This window comes from Squalius cephalus (genome assembly GCF_949319135.1).
Source record: "Squalius cephalus genome assembly, chromosome: 5".
NCBI classification, from domain to species: domain Eukaryota; kingdom Metazoa; phylum Chordata; class Actinopteri; order Cypriniformes; family Leuciscidae; genus Squalius; species Squalius cephalus.
The window spans coordinates 46915602-46933863 of NC_137126.1; the positions used below are offsets into that span (position 1 = coordinate 46915602).

Sequence of the window (18262 nt, forward strand, 5' to 3'; positions counted from 1 at the left end):
CAGTTGCACGAGACTGGTAGACCGTGTTATTTTTTTTATTATTTATGTACTATTACAGTTTCCATTTATGGAAGCTTGTTTCCGCCGCAGAATAATACAATTTATTAGATAATTCTGACTTTTTTCCCTCACAATTGTGAGTTTATATCTTGCAATTCTGAGAAAAAAAGATGCAAACTCACAATTGCGAGAAAAAATGTCAAAATTGTGAGATAAAAAGTCGCAATTACCTTTTTGTTTTTTTACTCAGTGGCAGAAACAACAAGCCTCCATATCCATTCATATTTAAAAATATTATTTATTTTTATATTTTCAGTTTTCAATGTTAGTTAAATTCTTAGTAATTTTGTATTTTCATTCATTTTTGTTTTTTAAAAAGTATTTCTAAATTTCTAAATACTTCTAAATTTTTAGTTTATTTCAGTTTGTAATTTTAGTACTTAAACTTAACTGCATTTCATTTTCATCTAGCTTAACTTAAGTTTTTATCTTATATTCATTTTTTACTTTTGAATAGTTTTAGGCAAAGTTGTTACTTCAGGATTGTGGGTAATGTAGTTCTTTACAGGAAATTCTGCAATTAGAAACAATATTGTTAAGTAGGAATCACACTGACACAGAATAACTCAATTTTTAAATTGTAAATAAAGAGTATGTTTTCAGTCTTTCTACTTCTAAATTTCATGTTTAAATCAATGTGTTACTTGCAGTCTCTTAGTAATTACATCTGAAATCCTACACCAAATTTATTTTCAGTGTAGAATCCAATAACACCCTCAGTTTATACATCTCTCTGAATGGCATTCTTACTTCCAGAGGCCGACTGTTGCTCTCAAATGAACTTAATGATGAACGTCTATCCTTTCTTCAGCCTGTTTAATGGGAGCGGGTGTTGTTTGTGTAATGGGTGGGTGTGTGGGGTGTACAGGAAGTCGTTACTGTAAAAAAAGCCCCTTCTTTTTGTGCCCTTAGGGGAAGGGAAGCACCATCACTGTGTCACAGGTATGTCACTAAAACACGCGTCCGTCTGTCCTCTGTGTTGTCTGTCGATGTTGGTTGGTTCTGTGTCCTGAACAACGGTCATTCTTTACAGACCGCGCTGGAAATGCTAGTGTTTGAGCGGCCATAAGACAATGCATACATGTACTCGCCACTGGGAACAGTTACATGCCTTTTTGCACTTGGATCATGTCCTCTGGCTGTCTTTTATTGGCTCCCGAGATTATGACATCAGCGAGGCGTTTTTTTATTGCGCATCTTCAACTGTTCCGCCTCCCATTGGCAGTTTAAAGCCTGTTTGGAGATATTTTATGAAGGAGCCATTGCTCGGGGTGGATGTGATTTTAATATGTCTGGGTTTGTAGCAACGTTAATATTCTTTTGCACAAGGTTGGTCCATTTACAACCGTATGAGAATAACAGTCGCTGTAAAACACATATAAACATCTTTTTCTGAGAACCTGTAAATGCTTTGTTTGCAGCTTATATTTCATTGGACTATGCAATTCTTTTTTTTTTTTTTATGAATTCTATAAATGCGACAGGTAAATGTCATGAAAACTGTCAGGAACGTGTCTGGGTGACTTTTATTAATTTTAATTTTAATAAATGTCACAATATAAACATTTTAATGGTCATTAAAGAGGCTTCATTCTCTTTATGCAAAAAAATGTATTTAACAGTAGCATTGTGAAATGTTATTACAATTTAAAATAACTGTTTTTAAAATGTAAACTATAGATACAAAACTGTTTTAAATTTTCAACTATTATTAATAAGCACCAATAATAACTGAGCTGCAAATCAGCATATTAGAATGATTTCTGAAGGATCATGTGACACTGAAGACTGGAGGAATGATGTTGAAAATTCAGCTTTGATCACGGGAATAAATTACATTTTAAAATATATTGACATAGAAAACAGTTATTTTAAATTGTAATAATATTTCAAAATGTTACTGTTTTTACTGTATTTCTGATAAATGCAGCCTTGGTGAGCAGAAGAGACATTTTCAAAAGCATAAAACAATCATAGTAACCTCAAACTTTTGAATGGTAGTGTGTAATTATTGTTTGTTGTTGTTGATTTTGGGATAAAAAAATGATAATGTATTTTATTATGTATAATATAATACTTTTATAATATTTTATAATGTATAATATTTTAATAGCATTTCCTCATGAGATTCCTCCACATTTGCCTCTCTCTTGCTCTCTATCTCAGGTGTCGAACTGGTTTGGTAATAAACGTATTCGCTATAAGAAGAACATTGGTAAATTCCAGGAAGAGGCGAATCTATACGCAGCGAAGACAGCAGTGACGGCGACTCAGGCCGTTGCGGCCGCTGTACACAACAGCCAGACCAACTCGCCCGCAACGCCCAGCTCTGGTACAAACACATACACACACACACACACACACACACACACACACACACACACACACACACACACACACACACACACACACACACACACACACTCTATGGACGAGACCACCGGGGCTAGTTGTCACTAATGTTTTGAGTCCATTTGCACAAATACTTGTTTTCTTTAGTAGTAGTTTTGCATGTTGGTTTCAAATATAAACATGTGTTGCCCAAATCAGTGGCATCCTTAAATTATTTGGCAATTATTAACAGGTAAATTAGTTAAATAGCCCACTGTGACAACATGTCCTGCTATAGGGGTCAACAAGTGTTAAATGAACTCTATCTTTTTTCCTAGCCAGTAAGAGTGGACATATTTAATAGCTTTTTTGTAGCCAGAACTTTTAAGGTTTTGTGTCTACACAGAAAATAAACCCCTTTGAAAGCAAAACTGTTTTCAACTTTCATCTATTATTAATAAACACCAATAATAACTGAGCAACAAATCAGCATATAAGAATGATTTCTGAAGGATAAGTAGCTTGTATAAAAATTGTGACAACTTGCCCCGCTCTCCCCTATATTCCATATACAGCAGATCTAGTCTATTTGAAATGAGTAATTTAAGAGTTTAAATGGGTTCTGTTCTGCATCAAATGTCTGTCATTTTTCTCTTCAGGTTTCCAGATGAAAGATGAAGACTTTCAATTGGATGCAACAGAAGATAAAAACAATCTGTTAAACAACATTTTCACTGGTACGGCAACTTGAAGACACTTCCTGTGATGAGAATTACAGTGAACTTCCTGTCTCTGTGTTCAGTTGTGTATGTGCATATACAGTGACCACAAAAAATATCCATTTGGATAATTATTTTAACCCTGTAAAGCCTGACAAGTTTTTTATTTTATTTTTTATTTTTTTTAAATGGAACGCTTTATCAAACCTTTAGACAAAAAAAAGTTTAGTATCATATTTGATACATCAGGCTTTTGTGGCTCATATACTGCAGTATGATAGTGAGAATATGGAACTCATACTCGAGGATAAAAAATACCTCAATGTCACTCAAAAATGTGATTTTTGGTGCATATGGTGATATTTATGGCCAAAAAGTAAGATGAAAATCTGATCGCTTGTAATGTAAATCAACAGTACAGCTGTACAAATGTCTTAGTAAGGTGATATATAAATGCTTAGTTTTATTATCAAAGTGTAATATTTTTAAAACACATAATGCAATGCAATACAATGATGATTGAGAGATAAAAGTTCCTCAAAATCCTGATGGATCATATTTGATACTCACATTTTAACATCTTTTCTAACAAATAATGTTTGGATAATCAAGTGAAGTTGCTTCAGTCCAGTAAGTGTCCATCTAGAAATATTACTAACAATAAAAAAGATATTCTTATGTTTATTGTATAGAAATCAGTGCAGATTTTGCAGCAGAAAGACTTGTGAACCAGGACCTGAAGGGGGCGTTTTTAGTTACTACTAAAAGGCCTTTTACTTGCTAAAAATGACAGAAGGCATGTAGTGCATTGTGTGCAACAGGTTTGATCATGTTGATCATTTGCAGGCCTTAGAAATGTGATACAGTAATATGATACACAAGAAAAAACTTCACTGAGCATGTTCACAAACTCACTGTTCCTCCGTCTCTCTGCAGGGTCTTCGGGTTCGTATAGTTTGCCAGGTTCAGGAGACATGTTTATGAGCATGTCCAGCCTGAACGGTTCATACCAGCCGGCCCAGGTCCCCGTCCCAGGACAGACACAGGTATCACACACACCAGCGCAAGAGCACAATATATACTATAACATACAACATAATATGCTCACCAAGGCTGCATTTATTTGATCGAAAATACAGTAATATTGTAAAATAGTATTACAATTTAAAACAACTGTTTTCTATGTGAATATATTGTAAAATGTAATTTGTTCCTGTGATCAAAGCATCATTCTTCAGTGTCACATGATCCTTCAGAAATCATTCTAATATGATGATTTGATGCTCAAGAAACATTTATTGTTATCAGTGTTGAAAACAGTTGAGCGGCTTAATTTTTTTGTAGAGACTGTGATACATTTTATCATGATTCTTAGAATGAATAGAAAGTTCGAAATAACTTTTTTTTTTGTAATATTATAAATGTATTTACATCCACCTTTGATCAATTTAATGTCCTACTAACCCCAAGCTTTTGAACGGTAGTATATATATATATATATATATATATATATATATATATATATATATATATATATATATATATATATATATATGTGTGTGTGTGACCCTGGACCATAAAACCAGTCACATGGGTCCATTTCTTGAAATTGAGATTTATACATCATATGTAAGCTTTCCACTGATGTATGGTTTGTTATGATATTAGGACAATATTTGGTCGAGAGATACAACTATTTGTAAATCTGGAATCTGAGGGTGAAAATAAATCTAAACATTGAGAAAATCACCTTTAAAGTTGTTCATTTATGTTCACGATTGTGCTGCATTCACTCACAAAAATAAATGTTTTATATATTTACGGTAGGAAATTTACAAAATATCTTCATGGAACATGATCTTTACTTAATATCCTCATGATTTTTGGTATAAAAGGAAAATCTATAATTTTGACCCACACAATGTATTGTTGGCTATTGCCACAAATATACCCGTGCGACTCGTGACTGGTGACGTGATCCAGGGTCACATATATGAAATATGTGTCTAGAATACCAATAATATCACAGCCAGTCCTTCATTATTTCTCACCGTTTATGATCTCCTGTCCTGTGTTTCTCTCTCCGCAGGGAGACTCCATACGTCACGCCATCGGTCAGTCGTTGGGTTACAGCGATGGTCTGCGGGGAAACCCACTTTACAGCCCTCATGGCTTGAACGTAAGTGTGTTATTTGAGTAAAACATTTAAGCCAGAAGTATATTCCGTGCAAGTGTGCAAATGCTTGGACACATTCAACTAAACGAAAAGTCAAACAGACTTAAATCTGCACCAAAAGCTCTAGTGTAAAAGTGCTTTAGGGTCTGAATATCACTCACACTCACACACACACAGACACACACACCGTCTCATGTGGTGGCGAAGGAATAATCTCTTCACAGCAGGTCTCCTGGAGTCATTCAGAAAGACGTTGTATGATCAAACCGTCGCTCCATGAGCCGACAAAGACGACAGCCGAGATTAAGACTGGGAGAGGTGATGCTGCTTCTGTGAAAAGGCAAAGATAAACATATGGATTCATATTAATATCCGCACACGCACACAGGGCTGTTTGCTGGGATAGATGCAAATGCGTTCTGTTTCCATTTTCCAAAATGCATCTAATAACGCAACGACATGCACGGCTCTTGGCAGTATATCTGCCTTCTTATTGAAACACACTCTCTCTCTCTGAGCGAATTTGCGGTCCATTTCCTTATCACTATAATAAAATATGAAACTGGAATTGCCTGCAGCTTTGTACAGATGTGAATAGCATCTTCCCAGATGAGGTTTGATAAGACATGCTTTATAATGGAGTCACAGCGTTAAAGGTTCATTTATCTATTGAGGCGGCCACGTCGAGGAAAAAAACAATACTAATACGAGAGGAAAAGAATCATCCATAGCCTTATCACAAAGAGAAATTAAGAGCAGAACGAATAGCTTCAGATGTCATGGACATTCACATTACAAAAACAATCATTTCCAAATTGGTTTAAGTCTTGTTTTACGGTTAAGATATCTAAAAATCCTTGAAATTAGAGAGATTTTCATAGTACCACATAGGATAATAAGACTTGTTTTTCAAATACAAGGCTTGTTAATACCAATTACATATTTTTTTTGTATAAACAAGTATCAAATAAGTGAGGAAACAATCTTCCAGTGTAAATAACAGTAATAATCTTAAAATTAGACCAAAACATTTACCCAAAAATCAGGAATGGGTCTTTTGCAATGTAGAATGTTTATACTTGGCTTAATAATTAAATTAAATCAATCAATTCATTAAATTAATCAATATGTATCATCTTATTATTTTAAACAAAAACTGCTTAATCCAGCACATGATGGTTTGCTGGTCTCGCCGGGTTTAAGATGGTTTCCTAAGCAGTGTTGGAAAAAAGTTACTTTTAAAAGTAATCTGTTACAATATTGCATTACTTTCTAGAAAGTAACTAGTTACTTTTAATGGAAAGTAATGTGTTAGGGTTAAAAACAAAACAAAGGTCCTTTCAAAACAAATGCATTTAAATATTGCATGTTTGTGTAATATTCTGAGTTTGCATTTCACTGTTTTGAACCATCATATTCAACCATCAGTAACCATCATGTTTTCACACGGCACACACAACGCCTCTGCACTTACGATTTCTCTCCACATGGGAACAGAAGAGCTGTCAGTAAATTCATGGGGAAACAAAGTAACTTGCGATACCAATTTGAAAAAGTAACTAAGATTAAAAATGTTTAAGTAATGCATTACTTGAAATAAGTAATCTGATTACATTGCACAAGTTACTTGTAACATAACACAAGCTTCTAAAACCGTATGAATAGACTAGCCTGAACATGTTTAGGCTGGTTTAAACTGGATTTTATTTCGGTATGGCGAACAACAGTTTAGACAAAAAGGATACAAACAGAGCGTTTTATCTGATCTTACTCTCAAAAATCAATACCGGCTAATGTCTCCATTCTGACTTTTATTACGCCTCTCAAATAGTCTCTTGTGTGTCTCTTTCCAGGGTAACGGTGGCTGGCATGATGCGGTCACTCCATCTTCTGTGACGTCTCCTATAGAGGGAGCGAACAGCGTTCACTCGGACACCTCTAACTGACCAGTCTGAGAACCCGCAGGACAACCTACACAACTCAACAGCATCTCCAGCGAGAACACGAAACGAAACTCAGACGTGAAACCGCTCTGGTTCCTCAGTACCGTACTTTGACTAAAAGAACACCATGGGATTGATGGTACCAGCTTTCTTTCCAAAACTGGTGATGCCTCAATAAACATGGCCAACATGTGCGATTGTGGAAACAAGGGATGCTTTTGTCATAATCTCTGTGAACATCTTTGAATAGGTTTAAAAATAGATCATGATTTAAATTGACTCGTATCACTGTCTTCTTGCACAGTACAGTGTGTTCGTCCTTAAGTGTGATTTTTCTCTTGCAGATCACCAACATGATTGAGAAACTGATTTTTTTAATCTGTATTTTTAATGATTTAACTTGAGCATTACTGTTATTCATAATAATAAAGGTCAATGACATCTTAGTTTTAACAAATTATGACAATAATTGACATCAACACTGCAGTCATGCATATTCAGATTCAGCTATTTATATTCAGGTACAATGTACCAAGATCACTACATCAAAAGAGCAAAGCTGTAGGCTTCCAGAAGTAAAATACCTTTGATAATGTCCATAAAGACGATGTATGCTGTATGAAGTGACTGTATCTGTGGAGCTGATTGGTTTCTTTCAGGTCCAGGTTGGCATTTGAAATGTCTATGGAGAAAATGCATGGAAAATTTACTTCTGAAATCTTCTGTTCAGCAATGCTATCAGTAACAGTTTGCATCTGAAACATTTCTCAAATTATAAATTCTTGCACTTGTAAAAATAAAGCTTCCAAAAGGTTTTTTTTACAGTGATGCCAGATAGAAGAACCATTTTTGGAACCAAAAACCAAGTTTTTCTTAGTGTGAAGAACGTTTTAAAGGGTAACTCTCGCCAAAATTGAACCTAGGCTCTTTTTGTTAATCTACCCGAGTCAAACTTTTGTGTAAAAGCATAATTAGAATGGAAACGCCACTTTTAAGATTGACCGTATTTTCGTTTTCGGTCAAAATGCGTGTTGAATGGGAGTGCTAGGGGCACGACTATGATAGCATCAAAATCGCTATTTTTAAAACACTAAGAAGGCTCGACACAACATGAAACTTTGCTAGAAGTATCACCAGGAGCTCTACACATGAACTCCAGCATTGAGAACAGTGTTTGTGTACACAGAGTTTACTAAAAAAGAAAGGTTTTGTACGACTCACTTTATCAGTTAGTGTTTCCGGTGGCTGGAATTTTGTCAGTCAAAAGTAGTCGATCTCCGAATGCAACGTAACATGAGGAGAGTAAAGATGGAAAGCTCCTAAAGCTTGTTTCCATATAAATTCATGGATAATTTTTTATCTAAGTTATCATGCTTTTCATTGAAATTACAAGTTCATGACATTTCCTCATATGGAGTCAGTTCATTACGTTGCATTCGGAGATCGACTACTTTTGACTGACAAAATTCCAGCCACCGGAAACACTAACTGATAAAGTGAGTCGTTCAAATTTTTTTTTTTAGTGAACTCTGTGTACACAAACAATGTTCTCAGTGCTGGAGTTCATGTGTAGAGCCCCTGGTGATACTCCAGCACAGTTTCATGTTGTGTCGAGCCACATTAGTGTTTTAAAAATAGTGATTTTGATGCTATCATAGTCGTGCCCCAAGCACTCCCATTCAAAAGGCAATTTGACCGAAAACGAAAATACGGTCAATCTTAAAAGTGGCGTTTCCATTCTAATTATGCTTTTACACGAATGTTTGACTCGGGTAGATTAACAAAAAGAGCCTAGGTTCCATTTTGGAGAGAGTTACCCTTTAATATTCTAAATAAACTTTTTCCACTATAAAGAAGGTGTCGAAAGTAATGGAACCATTGAAGAACTTTTATTTCTAAGAGTGTAGAGCTACTGTTGACGGATCATGCAAACCAGATTTGTATTTGATAATGCCATTTAAGCGACAAGACATAATCAAATGATAAAAAATGCATTTTTGAATGTTTTTTTTTCCCCCTTATTCCATACAATCATGCTCCGTATGACAGAATATACTGATTCTTTTTAAGTTTGCTTTACTTTTTACTACTCTTTGGGTAGTTTTTAATTTGCAATGTCTTTTAAAAAAAGGTTGTAATATTTAAAAAAATATGTTCTAATGTATTAACAGAATTTACACTGAGCAACTCTCTATGAAGAAAAATTCATGTAATATTATTAGTTTTTGATAAAGGAAATACTTGTATTTCTGGCCAAACAAGTGTTTCAATAAACATTTTGAATTGAGATTCTTAGTCTGATATTATATAAACTCGTGCACGACAACTTTTTTAGTGTTTTTCCCATTCATGTTTAATGGGAAAGTTAGTGCATACAGTATTCTGACTGTCAGTGAGCTTTTCTGTCTTGTTGAAGCATTACAAATGATATTGTCTGTGTTCAATGTTCATATGTATTTCACTTTGCATGCTGTGAGCATCAATGAGACACTACAGCCAAAAACATTTCTGCTTTTCAACATGTCTTTATCAGACAAAATATCTATAAGTGCATAGTGCGTCATTTGGGACACAATATTTTCTCTTCTTTTTTTTTTTTTGCCAATTTTATAATCTGCCAGACAGAAGTGCCTAGGAAAAGTAAAAATAGCAGCCCACACATCTCCCCAACTATCCATGTGATTTAATTCAGAAATAGAATTTATGATGCAAAGTTTGTATTGGGTTTGGGCAAAAAGTATGAGCAATAGGAATTCAACAAATGTGACAAAATCAATAAAAATAGTAACAATAATGCTTGCAAAACCTCTACAAATGAAGCGCAAAGGGGTTAAAGAAAGACTAAAGCATTTGAAAAGCTTGTGTTGAGTTGATCTGTTTGATTGGTTAACCACACACACACACACACACACACAGAGGGAGACGGCATCGTCAGCTTTGGCAAACTGAGCTTCATTAATAATTCCACCTGAGTGGCAATAAATCTGTGGTGGTTCTCGATGAAACGGCAACACACCCTCATAAATCAGTGAGATTACAGGACGATATTTCACGATCTCACGTCTATTTCTGTCAGTCGAACTAATAGCCTCTGCCGATCCCTCACAGTGATAGCTCATGAATCCGAGATTTGTTTTCAAAATGTCAACGGTGCAATATGCAATCTCACTGACAGTGGCAAAATGCCCTTTAATTATTTATTTACCCTCCACTGTCAGTTAAAGGGCTGAGAGGTCAGGCAGAAACGCGAGCGTGCGTCCAATGCATTAATGAGAAGTTTCGATGAAAAATTCCGTATGAAGATCAAATCGGCACAGGAGGCTGGGACTGGCGATTGATGAAACGTCTACAGCATATGATTCTTTGCGAAGCCTAATTGCAATTCAATAGGCTATTTAGGGTGAAAGATTTGTTTCTCTGCGATGTGAATTTAGCACAAGTTGTTGCCCTCTCAAAATAATGTGTCAGGTTTGACAAGCATGCTAAATAACCTTTTGCTGGTGGAGGACTACATTTGATCTACATTTACAACAGGAGCGCTGGAAACCACGGCTTGCAAGTCAACATACAGACATGACAAAATTGAGTCATTCTCAGCAGTGCACATTATTCTGAAGAAAAAAACAAAAACATTTCATCAAAAGTCATAACTTACTCTGTCTCTGGCACAACTTTCCTTTTCAGCCCTCTTGTTTTTCAACCTCCTGTCGTATTGAGACACTTCGAATCAATTCCCTGCATGTAAAAACCAAGTCTTTTTTCTTGTTGAATATCGCAGCTGACTCAGAAAAAAGCCACATTAAGGAATTTAAACGCTATATCTAACATTAAACTATAAGCTAACTAGCCTTCACTATAAGCTAGCCTACTAACAAAACTAGTTATAGAAACAAACATGTGTTTTCCCCATTGAGTAAAGTTAATGCATTTTCAGGTTAAAGTTAAAGCATTCTCAAGTTAATGTGTCTTGTTTTAAGGTTTTATATATTTATTGGACAACGTGACAAAAATAATAAAATACATAATTCTTTGTTACTTTTAGTTTCTAACTACATGTCACTAATGGTTTGATCACCTTCTAGAGTCAAAATAACTATATTATTAGCATATTATCTGACCACCCCTGTGGCTACAGAAAGTCTCTGTGGAATAGGGATGCCACACACACACACACACACAGCCCGAGGACAGACTCGAGAGATCTGCTCATTAGTGTTCACCATGCTGCTTGTGACACCATTAAAAGTAAACAAAAACCAGGCATTTTTCCCTCTAGCCGTGAGCTATACGAATCAGCATTGTACATTAAGGAAATTAAGGTGAAAGGTGTCTGAGGTTAAAGACACCAAAGGATTTATAGCTTTAAAAAGCATGCAACTTTTGTATAATGGCGCTCAGGATTGGGCTTTGTCAGGTGGACGATAAAAAAGGAGAGCTGATATAAAGTAAGGGAAAGCATCTCTGCAGCCAGCAGGCATCATAAAGAGTATGCAAATCACACCGCCTGTCTGCCTCATTAATATTAAACATGGCTTATTAGACAGAGCAAAAGCCTGACCCCTGGAGCGGCTCACACACCTCCTGAATAATTAATGCGTCTGATTATGTTAATCAGGAGCGTTCCAGGAGAGGAGTGTGTGGGGATTTGCTCGAGGTGTGGGACGACTCGTGCCATGGGCTTTGCTTTTTATCTCCTGTCAACTCAATCTGCGTTACGCCGCTACACGCTTCATTTTTTTTTATTTGATCCTAAAGAAAAGGTCCTACTTAATCAAAATACTAATTTGTATTGCCATGTGCAGCAGAATTCTTGTTCTGCTTTGCTATTTTCTACAACAATATACACTAACAGACACAAGTTTGGAATGCTTACGTTTTTTAAATGTTTTAAAAGAAGTCTCTTCTGCTCACACTGTACAATTTAGAGGCTAAAATAACAGTTTTTCTATTGTTATTCCTGTGATCAAAGCTGGATTTTCAGCATCATTACACGAGTCTTCAGTGTCGCGTGATCCTTCAGAAATCATTCTAATGTTCTGCTGCTCAATTACTAATAATGATTCTTGTTATTATCAACAAAGTTTTTGCTGCATAATATATATATATATATATATTTTTTTTTTTTTTTTTTAAACGTGAATATATTTTTTCAGGATTCTCTGATGAATAATGTTCTAAAGAACAGCATGTTTTTCACATATAAATCTTTTGTAACATTATAATGTCTTTACTGTTACTTTTGATAAATTTAATGCATCTTTGCAGAATAAAAGTACTTTTTTTTGTATCTTATACAATTGAATAGTGTTTCGCAGTTTACACAAAAACTGTTTTCAACATTGATAATAATCAGAAATGTTTCTTGAGCATCAAATCATCATGTTATAATGATTTGTGAAGGATCATGTGACACTGAAGACTGGAGGAATGATGCTGAAAATTCAGCTTTGATCACATGAATACATTATGTTTTAAAATATATTTAAATAGAAAAAAGTTATTTAAAATTGTAATAATATTACTGTACTGCTGATCAAATACAGTCTTGGTAAGCATACACTCTAAAAATGCTGAGTTGTTTTTTTAACCCAATTTTGTTAAAAAATTTAACCCAACGGCTGGGTTTGTACATATTTGACCCAAATCTGAGTTGAAACAACCCAGCATTTATTAGAGTGTAATTGAGTTCTTCCAAAAACATGTAAAAAAGTTTAATTATTCCAAAATGTATGGGTTAATGTAAATGAGTGGACCTGTGCTAAAAACGGACCTCAGCGAGCACCTGAAGTGTTTAGCTGTGTGTTGGAGAAGTGTGCAGGTCTTACTCACATCTACACAAAGGCAAAGGGCATTTGATTAGCGCTTTAGGCTGACCTCCTCTTGACCCCTCATTTCTACTGGATCCTCCATTCCTGCTGCTTTCCTCTGGGGAATGGAAGAAGACCAGCAATGAATGACCAACAGATCCCATGGAAGAAGATCCAATCAGTCACCGCTGGACAGAAGCGCCCTGTGAAACTCATCAGGGATAAAGATGGCCACGGGGTCTCGTCTTCTGAGAAAAACGGCCCCAGAAATGATACGATCAGCATCTGTCGGTAAGGCTGCGCTCAAGGCCATTTTTTAGCTTCAATATCCTGAAGGAGAAGATGAAGATGATTGCCAAAATAATGACTTTGTGGAGCTGGAAAAAAGATTTATATGATATATGTACGGACAAAAGATGAGATTTAGTGAGTGATGAAATTTATTTTTAGCAATTTTACCATCCCGCAAAAAAACGGTAGTTTCTAGCCCTTATTCGCCAGAGAAACAAGTGCGCAGCCATCTTTATAATTTTGTGTAATATTTCTATGTCTCTGTATATTTCTATGGCATCGCTGTCGAAGAGTAGCCTGATTCGCTGTTGAAGTGGATTTACTCATTGTAAAGTTAATGAATGTTATCATGAGCATTGTACTGTTCGAAGCGGATTCATAATAAATGTCAGTAGAAGATTTGAAAACGGGCGGCTCATTCATAAATCCGTAAGATCTTAACTTCATGCTGTGGAAATACAAACCGGTCGACAGAACACAACGAGTGTAGCGCTGGAAAGGGGCGGGGCTACATAAAGGAAAGGGGCAGGGCTACACAAAGGAAGGGGGAGTGGCTATGTAAAGAAAAGGGGCGGGGCTACATAAAGTCTATACAAGGATGAATACACAGCTGGTTTGGTGCCGATTAGTTAATAATCATGAAAGAAAAAGCATGTGTTTCTGGTGAAGAGGCTTGACCAGGAAGCCATACTTAGTTAAAGGAATAGCTCACTCAGTTCCTAAAGGGATAGTTCACCCAAAAATGAAAATTCTGTCATAATTTACTGACCCTTACGTTGTTCCAAACCTGTATGACTTTCGTTCATCTTCGTAAATGCGCTTTATAGATTCATATTTTGTAAATAAAGTGGTAAATTATGTTTTTTTTTGTGCAAATAAAGAATCACGTCGCTTCATAAAACTGAGGTTAAACCGCTGGAGTCACATGGATTACTTTAATCATGTCTTTACAACTTTACTGGGCCTTGAAAGTGGTAGTTGTGTAGCTCTCAATGAAGGGACAGAAAGCTTTCAGATTTCATTAAAAAGATCTTCATTTGTGTTCTGAAGATGAACGAAAGTCTTACAGGTTTGGAATGACATGAGGATGAGTAATTAATGACATAATTAAATTGTTTGGGTGATTTATCCCTTTAAAATAGACAAAAGGATAGACTTTGCAGAATGTCCAAAATGTACACTGTTAGGCAGTAAAAAAGTATTTTTTATATGACATGACTTTTCCTAGCAAGTTCACAAACTCAACTAGAACCAAATTAGAATTAACGCTTTTTATTTTATTGCCTGACTTTTACAAAAGATTTCCATTTCAAATAAATGTTGTTCTTTTGAACTTTATATTCATCAAAGAATCCTACATAAAAAATGATCATGGTTTCCTTCCACAGAAATATTAAGCAGCACGACATCCATAATAATAATAAGATGAACGGAGTGTCTATTTACAGTAAGTGCAAATTTACACTAGGAAAGACAAATAATTTGGACCAAAATCGACCAGAGTTCAAATTCACCTTTTGCCGAACTCTCTCTACTCCCTTTTCCCATCACACATCAGATCGGAAAGGCATTTATTTTCAATAAAAATGAAGAAAATATTCAAAAGGTGGAAATAAAGTGCCTAATGTTTGTTTGAAAGTGTTTAGGGTTAGGGGTGTAGGGAGGGCTTTATTGTCCCAATAGGGCAGCATCCATATAATTTGAATAAATATAATCATTTACACTCTGTTATTATTGCATACTGTTTAATGTACAACGACACTGAGGTGCAAATAGTATCTGCCACTATTTATAAGTAACATAAACAGCATCTAATTACTATTAGTGCAAAGAAAATAGGCCAACTACTATTTTTACAGTGTAAATAGAATATATCGCTATTTTCACTTAGTGCAAATAAGAAAAGTTTCTTGTGGAGCAAATCAGCATGTGATTTGTGAAGGATCATGTGACACTAATAAGTTTGTAAAAAATGGTACTTTTGAACGGTACTGTAGTGGTTTTGTCTGCAGTAAGTGGCAGCTAATTAGAGCGGTATTAGCATTCATGTGTGCTCGGAGAAATTTAAAGTCCTTCTAGGGACAAGTCGGTCATAAACACTGATTCATTTCAGCTGGGATGGTGTTCATCGTTTGCTTGTAATTGATTTTTTTTCTATGATGTTATTACTGGCAGACTGTAGCACCTGCGAGTGCTGCTAATGTGCCATCTTCCCTTCAGATGCTACTTCACCAATCACTGTTGCCAGCGTAACCGTTTCATAAAATTTCACGGCTCGCCATCTGCTCTTCCCAGACAGACGGAGGCTCACGCGCTCATCAGCCGCGGAGACGAGCATTAACACGGATGATCTCAACCGGGAGCCGGACAGGTGCTTCCAATCCGTTAAATACCAGCGTCTCTTCATTGAGGCACTTTTGGACTTTCTGGAAGATACAAAATAAAAAATTTAAAAAACATCTTGAAAACATCTCCAACCCATATTGCTCCATGATGTGTCAACGTTTGCTTTGGCCAGGTGGTATTTATAGCATAGGGGGCGGAGCTTTAGATTCTAGAAGGCATTTGATTGGACAGAAGAAGTGATGAGAGGCTGAAGTCTGCGGTGAAGTCATAAAAATGTGTAATCCATTTTAGCGGAAGTGAGAGATTTTGATTTCAGGAAAAACGCTGGCGAATAACGCGCGCCAATATTCGTCCCGGTGTGTAGGGCCCTTTAGAACAAAAAAGTTCAATGAGGTTCTATGTAGAATTCTTGACTCCATTTTAAAAAGAACTAATTATGCCAAAAAGGTTCTATTTAAGGAGAAATGTCTTAAACGATTGCATTATACTTTCATTTTAATGGGTCAATTTAATCTTTTCTTGTGATAAATTATGTTACGAGTTGCTTAATGCATACAATTTCATTAAAATTACAAATTAATTATAACAAAATTAAAACTAAATCCATAAAATTATCCCATGATGGGAACCCCTGAAAGGTTCTATATAAAGTGCCTGACAGAACCCTATAGTTCTAACCTTTTCTTCTAAGAGTTTAGTTTATTACGTTGGCTAGACAAAACATGCTAACAATGTGCTAAAACATGCTAGCAACATGATAATTCATGCCATCAACGTGCAAAGAAATGCTAGCATCATGATAATTCTTGTTAACGATGTGTTAAAACTTGCTAATTCATGCTAGCAATTGGTTAATTCATACTAGCAAAGTGTTAAACAATGCTATCAATGTGGTAAAACATGTTAGCAAAATGCTAATTCATGTTAGCAATGTGTTAAAACATGTTAGTTCACGCTGGCAATGTGCTAAAATATGCAAGCAACATGATAATTCATGCTGGCAAAATGTTACATCATGCAAGCAATGTGATAAAACATGCTAACAACATGTTAATTCTTGTTAGCAACATGCTACTTATGCAAGAAACATGTTAATTCATGCTAGCAAAATGTTAAAAAATGCTAGCAATGTGCCAATTATGACATGCTAAAAACATTTTAAATCATGTTAACAGCATGCTAAAAATGTATTAAATCATGGTAACCACATGGAAACAACATGCTAATCATGCTAACAGCATGCTAACAACATTTTAATCATGCTAACAAAATGCTAGCAACATGTTAAAACATGCTAGTATCATTTTTTACTTTCTCTGAATAAAACCAAAGTTACTTTCAACCTTCAGACCTGGCTTTGTCAAACCAACATCAAAGTTTGTCATCAAACTTTACTCATCTAGTTTAATTTGTTTTTTAACAGTGTCTAAAGGCCTGTACATGCTTCGTGGGAGAATTCTGCCATTTTTTCTTTACAAATCATCATAAAAAGTAATTTCCACCACATCAAAGTGATATTTACCTTGATTTACCTTTCTTGTCGTCACACACATCACTTCCTCTAGCTCTTCAAGTTTATAACCCTGAAAAAAAAGTAAGGGGCATAACTGTGGTGGAAAGGATGGCACAACTGAGGGACATTTGAATGAGACCACTTTAGTATCTGCATTAAAAAGAGCAAATTTCCTTGCTCTAATACATTGGTTTTGTTTGTTTTTGAAGCACAAATGAATTTTGCAGTCTTTCGCAAGTCTTTTTAGTCTTCTTTTCTGCATTTCACCTCGGCTCTTGTTTCCTAATCTATCTTTCTAAAAAACCTGCCATAGATTAGTATGAGCATATTACTCAGTGGCAGATTACTTATTCTGCATTTGTAAGTCGCTTTGATAAAAGTGTCTGCTAAATGAATAAATGGTTTTCTTTTTTGGTGTACAGTATGTTTAATACAGACAAAATGTGTTCAAATGCTGCAGATAAACAGTAAAAGTGATACTTTCATCTGTTGGCACTTACAGTTTACAATAATACAATAATAGCGGCTGATCCCACACGCCTTTCTTTTAATTATTCTTTGTCTTGTTTTCTTTAACACTCTTTCTCAGTGTTTCATCTAACAGCCCCAGGTCTTAAACCCCTGTAGTAAGAGGAGATAGATGTGCTTGTGCAGCGTGAGTAAAACTAATGATTATGATTATTATGATGAATGGGGAATGTAGAGAGTAAAAACTGAGTTAGGGATGACGGTCCCCCTTCTGTTGCTGAACACTGGGACTGTATCTGCACTGATTTACACAGAATACATTATGTTCAGTGGGTTTTGGGACCTCGGTGCATTAACCCTTTGATTGTCATCATGTTACAAGCACTGTTTATCTTAGCAAAGCCATAGTTCAAACTCTGAGGATTGTTTCGAGAAAAACAACAACACATTTCACATAAAGCACTGTATTGGGCTTGATCCGTTTTTCCAAAAGCATGTGATCATGACGTACGAAACTTTGTTAGCCGGAGAACCACGTGACTGCTTCAGTATCGAGGTTAAAGATAGCGAAATATGAAGCACAAATGAATTTTGCCCATGAAATAAGT

General features: G+C 35.6%; 1 protein-coding gene and 1 long non-coding RNA gene across 3 annotated transcripts in view; one reads left to right on the forward strand and one right to left on the reverse strand.

The window, feature by feature from the left end:
- The window catches only part of pbx3a (pre-B-cell leukemia homeobox 3a), a 48523-nt gene extending 40703 nt beyond the window's left edge, over positions 1-7820 (forward strand). Inside the window, exons 6-11 of one of the 2 annotated variants that reach the window (XM_079872843.1) lie at positions 973-1002; positions 2227-2392; positions 3051-3128; positions 4047-4156; positions 5200-5289; positions 7140-7820. In XM_079872843.1, coding sequence (XP_079728969.1) covers positions 973-1002; positions 2227-2392; positions 3051-3128; positions 4047-4156; positions 5200-5289; positions 7140-7232 — 567 coding nt within the window. In that variant the 3' untranslated portion in view covers positions 7233-7820. The remainder of the gene's footprint in view (positions 1-972; positions 1003-2226; positions 2393-3050; positions 3129-4046; positions 4157-5199; positions 5290-7139) is intronic. The other variant, XM_079872844.1, reaches the window with a different exon arrangement.
- Positions 5213-7889, reverse strand: LOC307159449. The gene is made up of 3 exons (XR_013821378.1): positions 7814-7889; positions 5474-5616; positions 5213-5282 (listed from the first exon to the last, which is right to left on the reverse strand). It is a non-coding gene; the product is annotated as an uncharacterized lncRNA (long non-coding RNA).
- Between the last annotated feature and the right edge of the window lie 10373 nt (positions 7890-18262).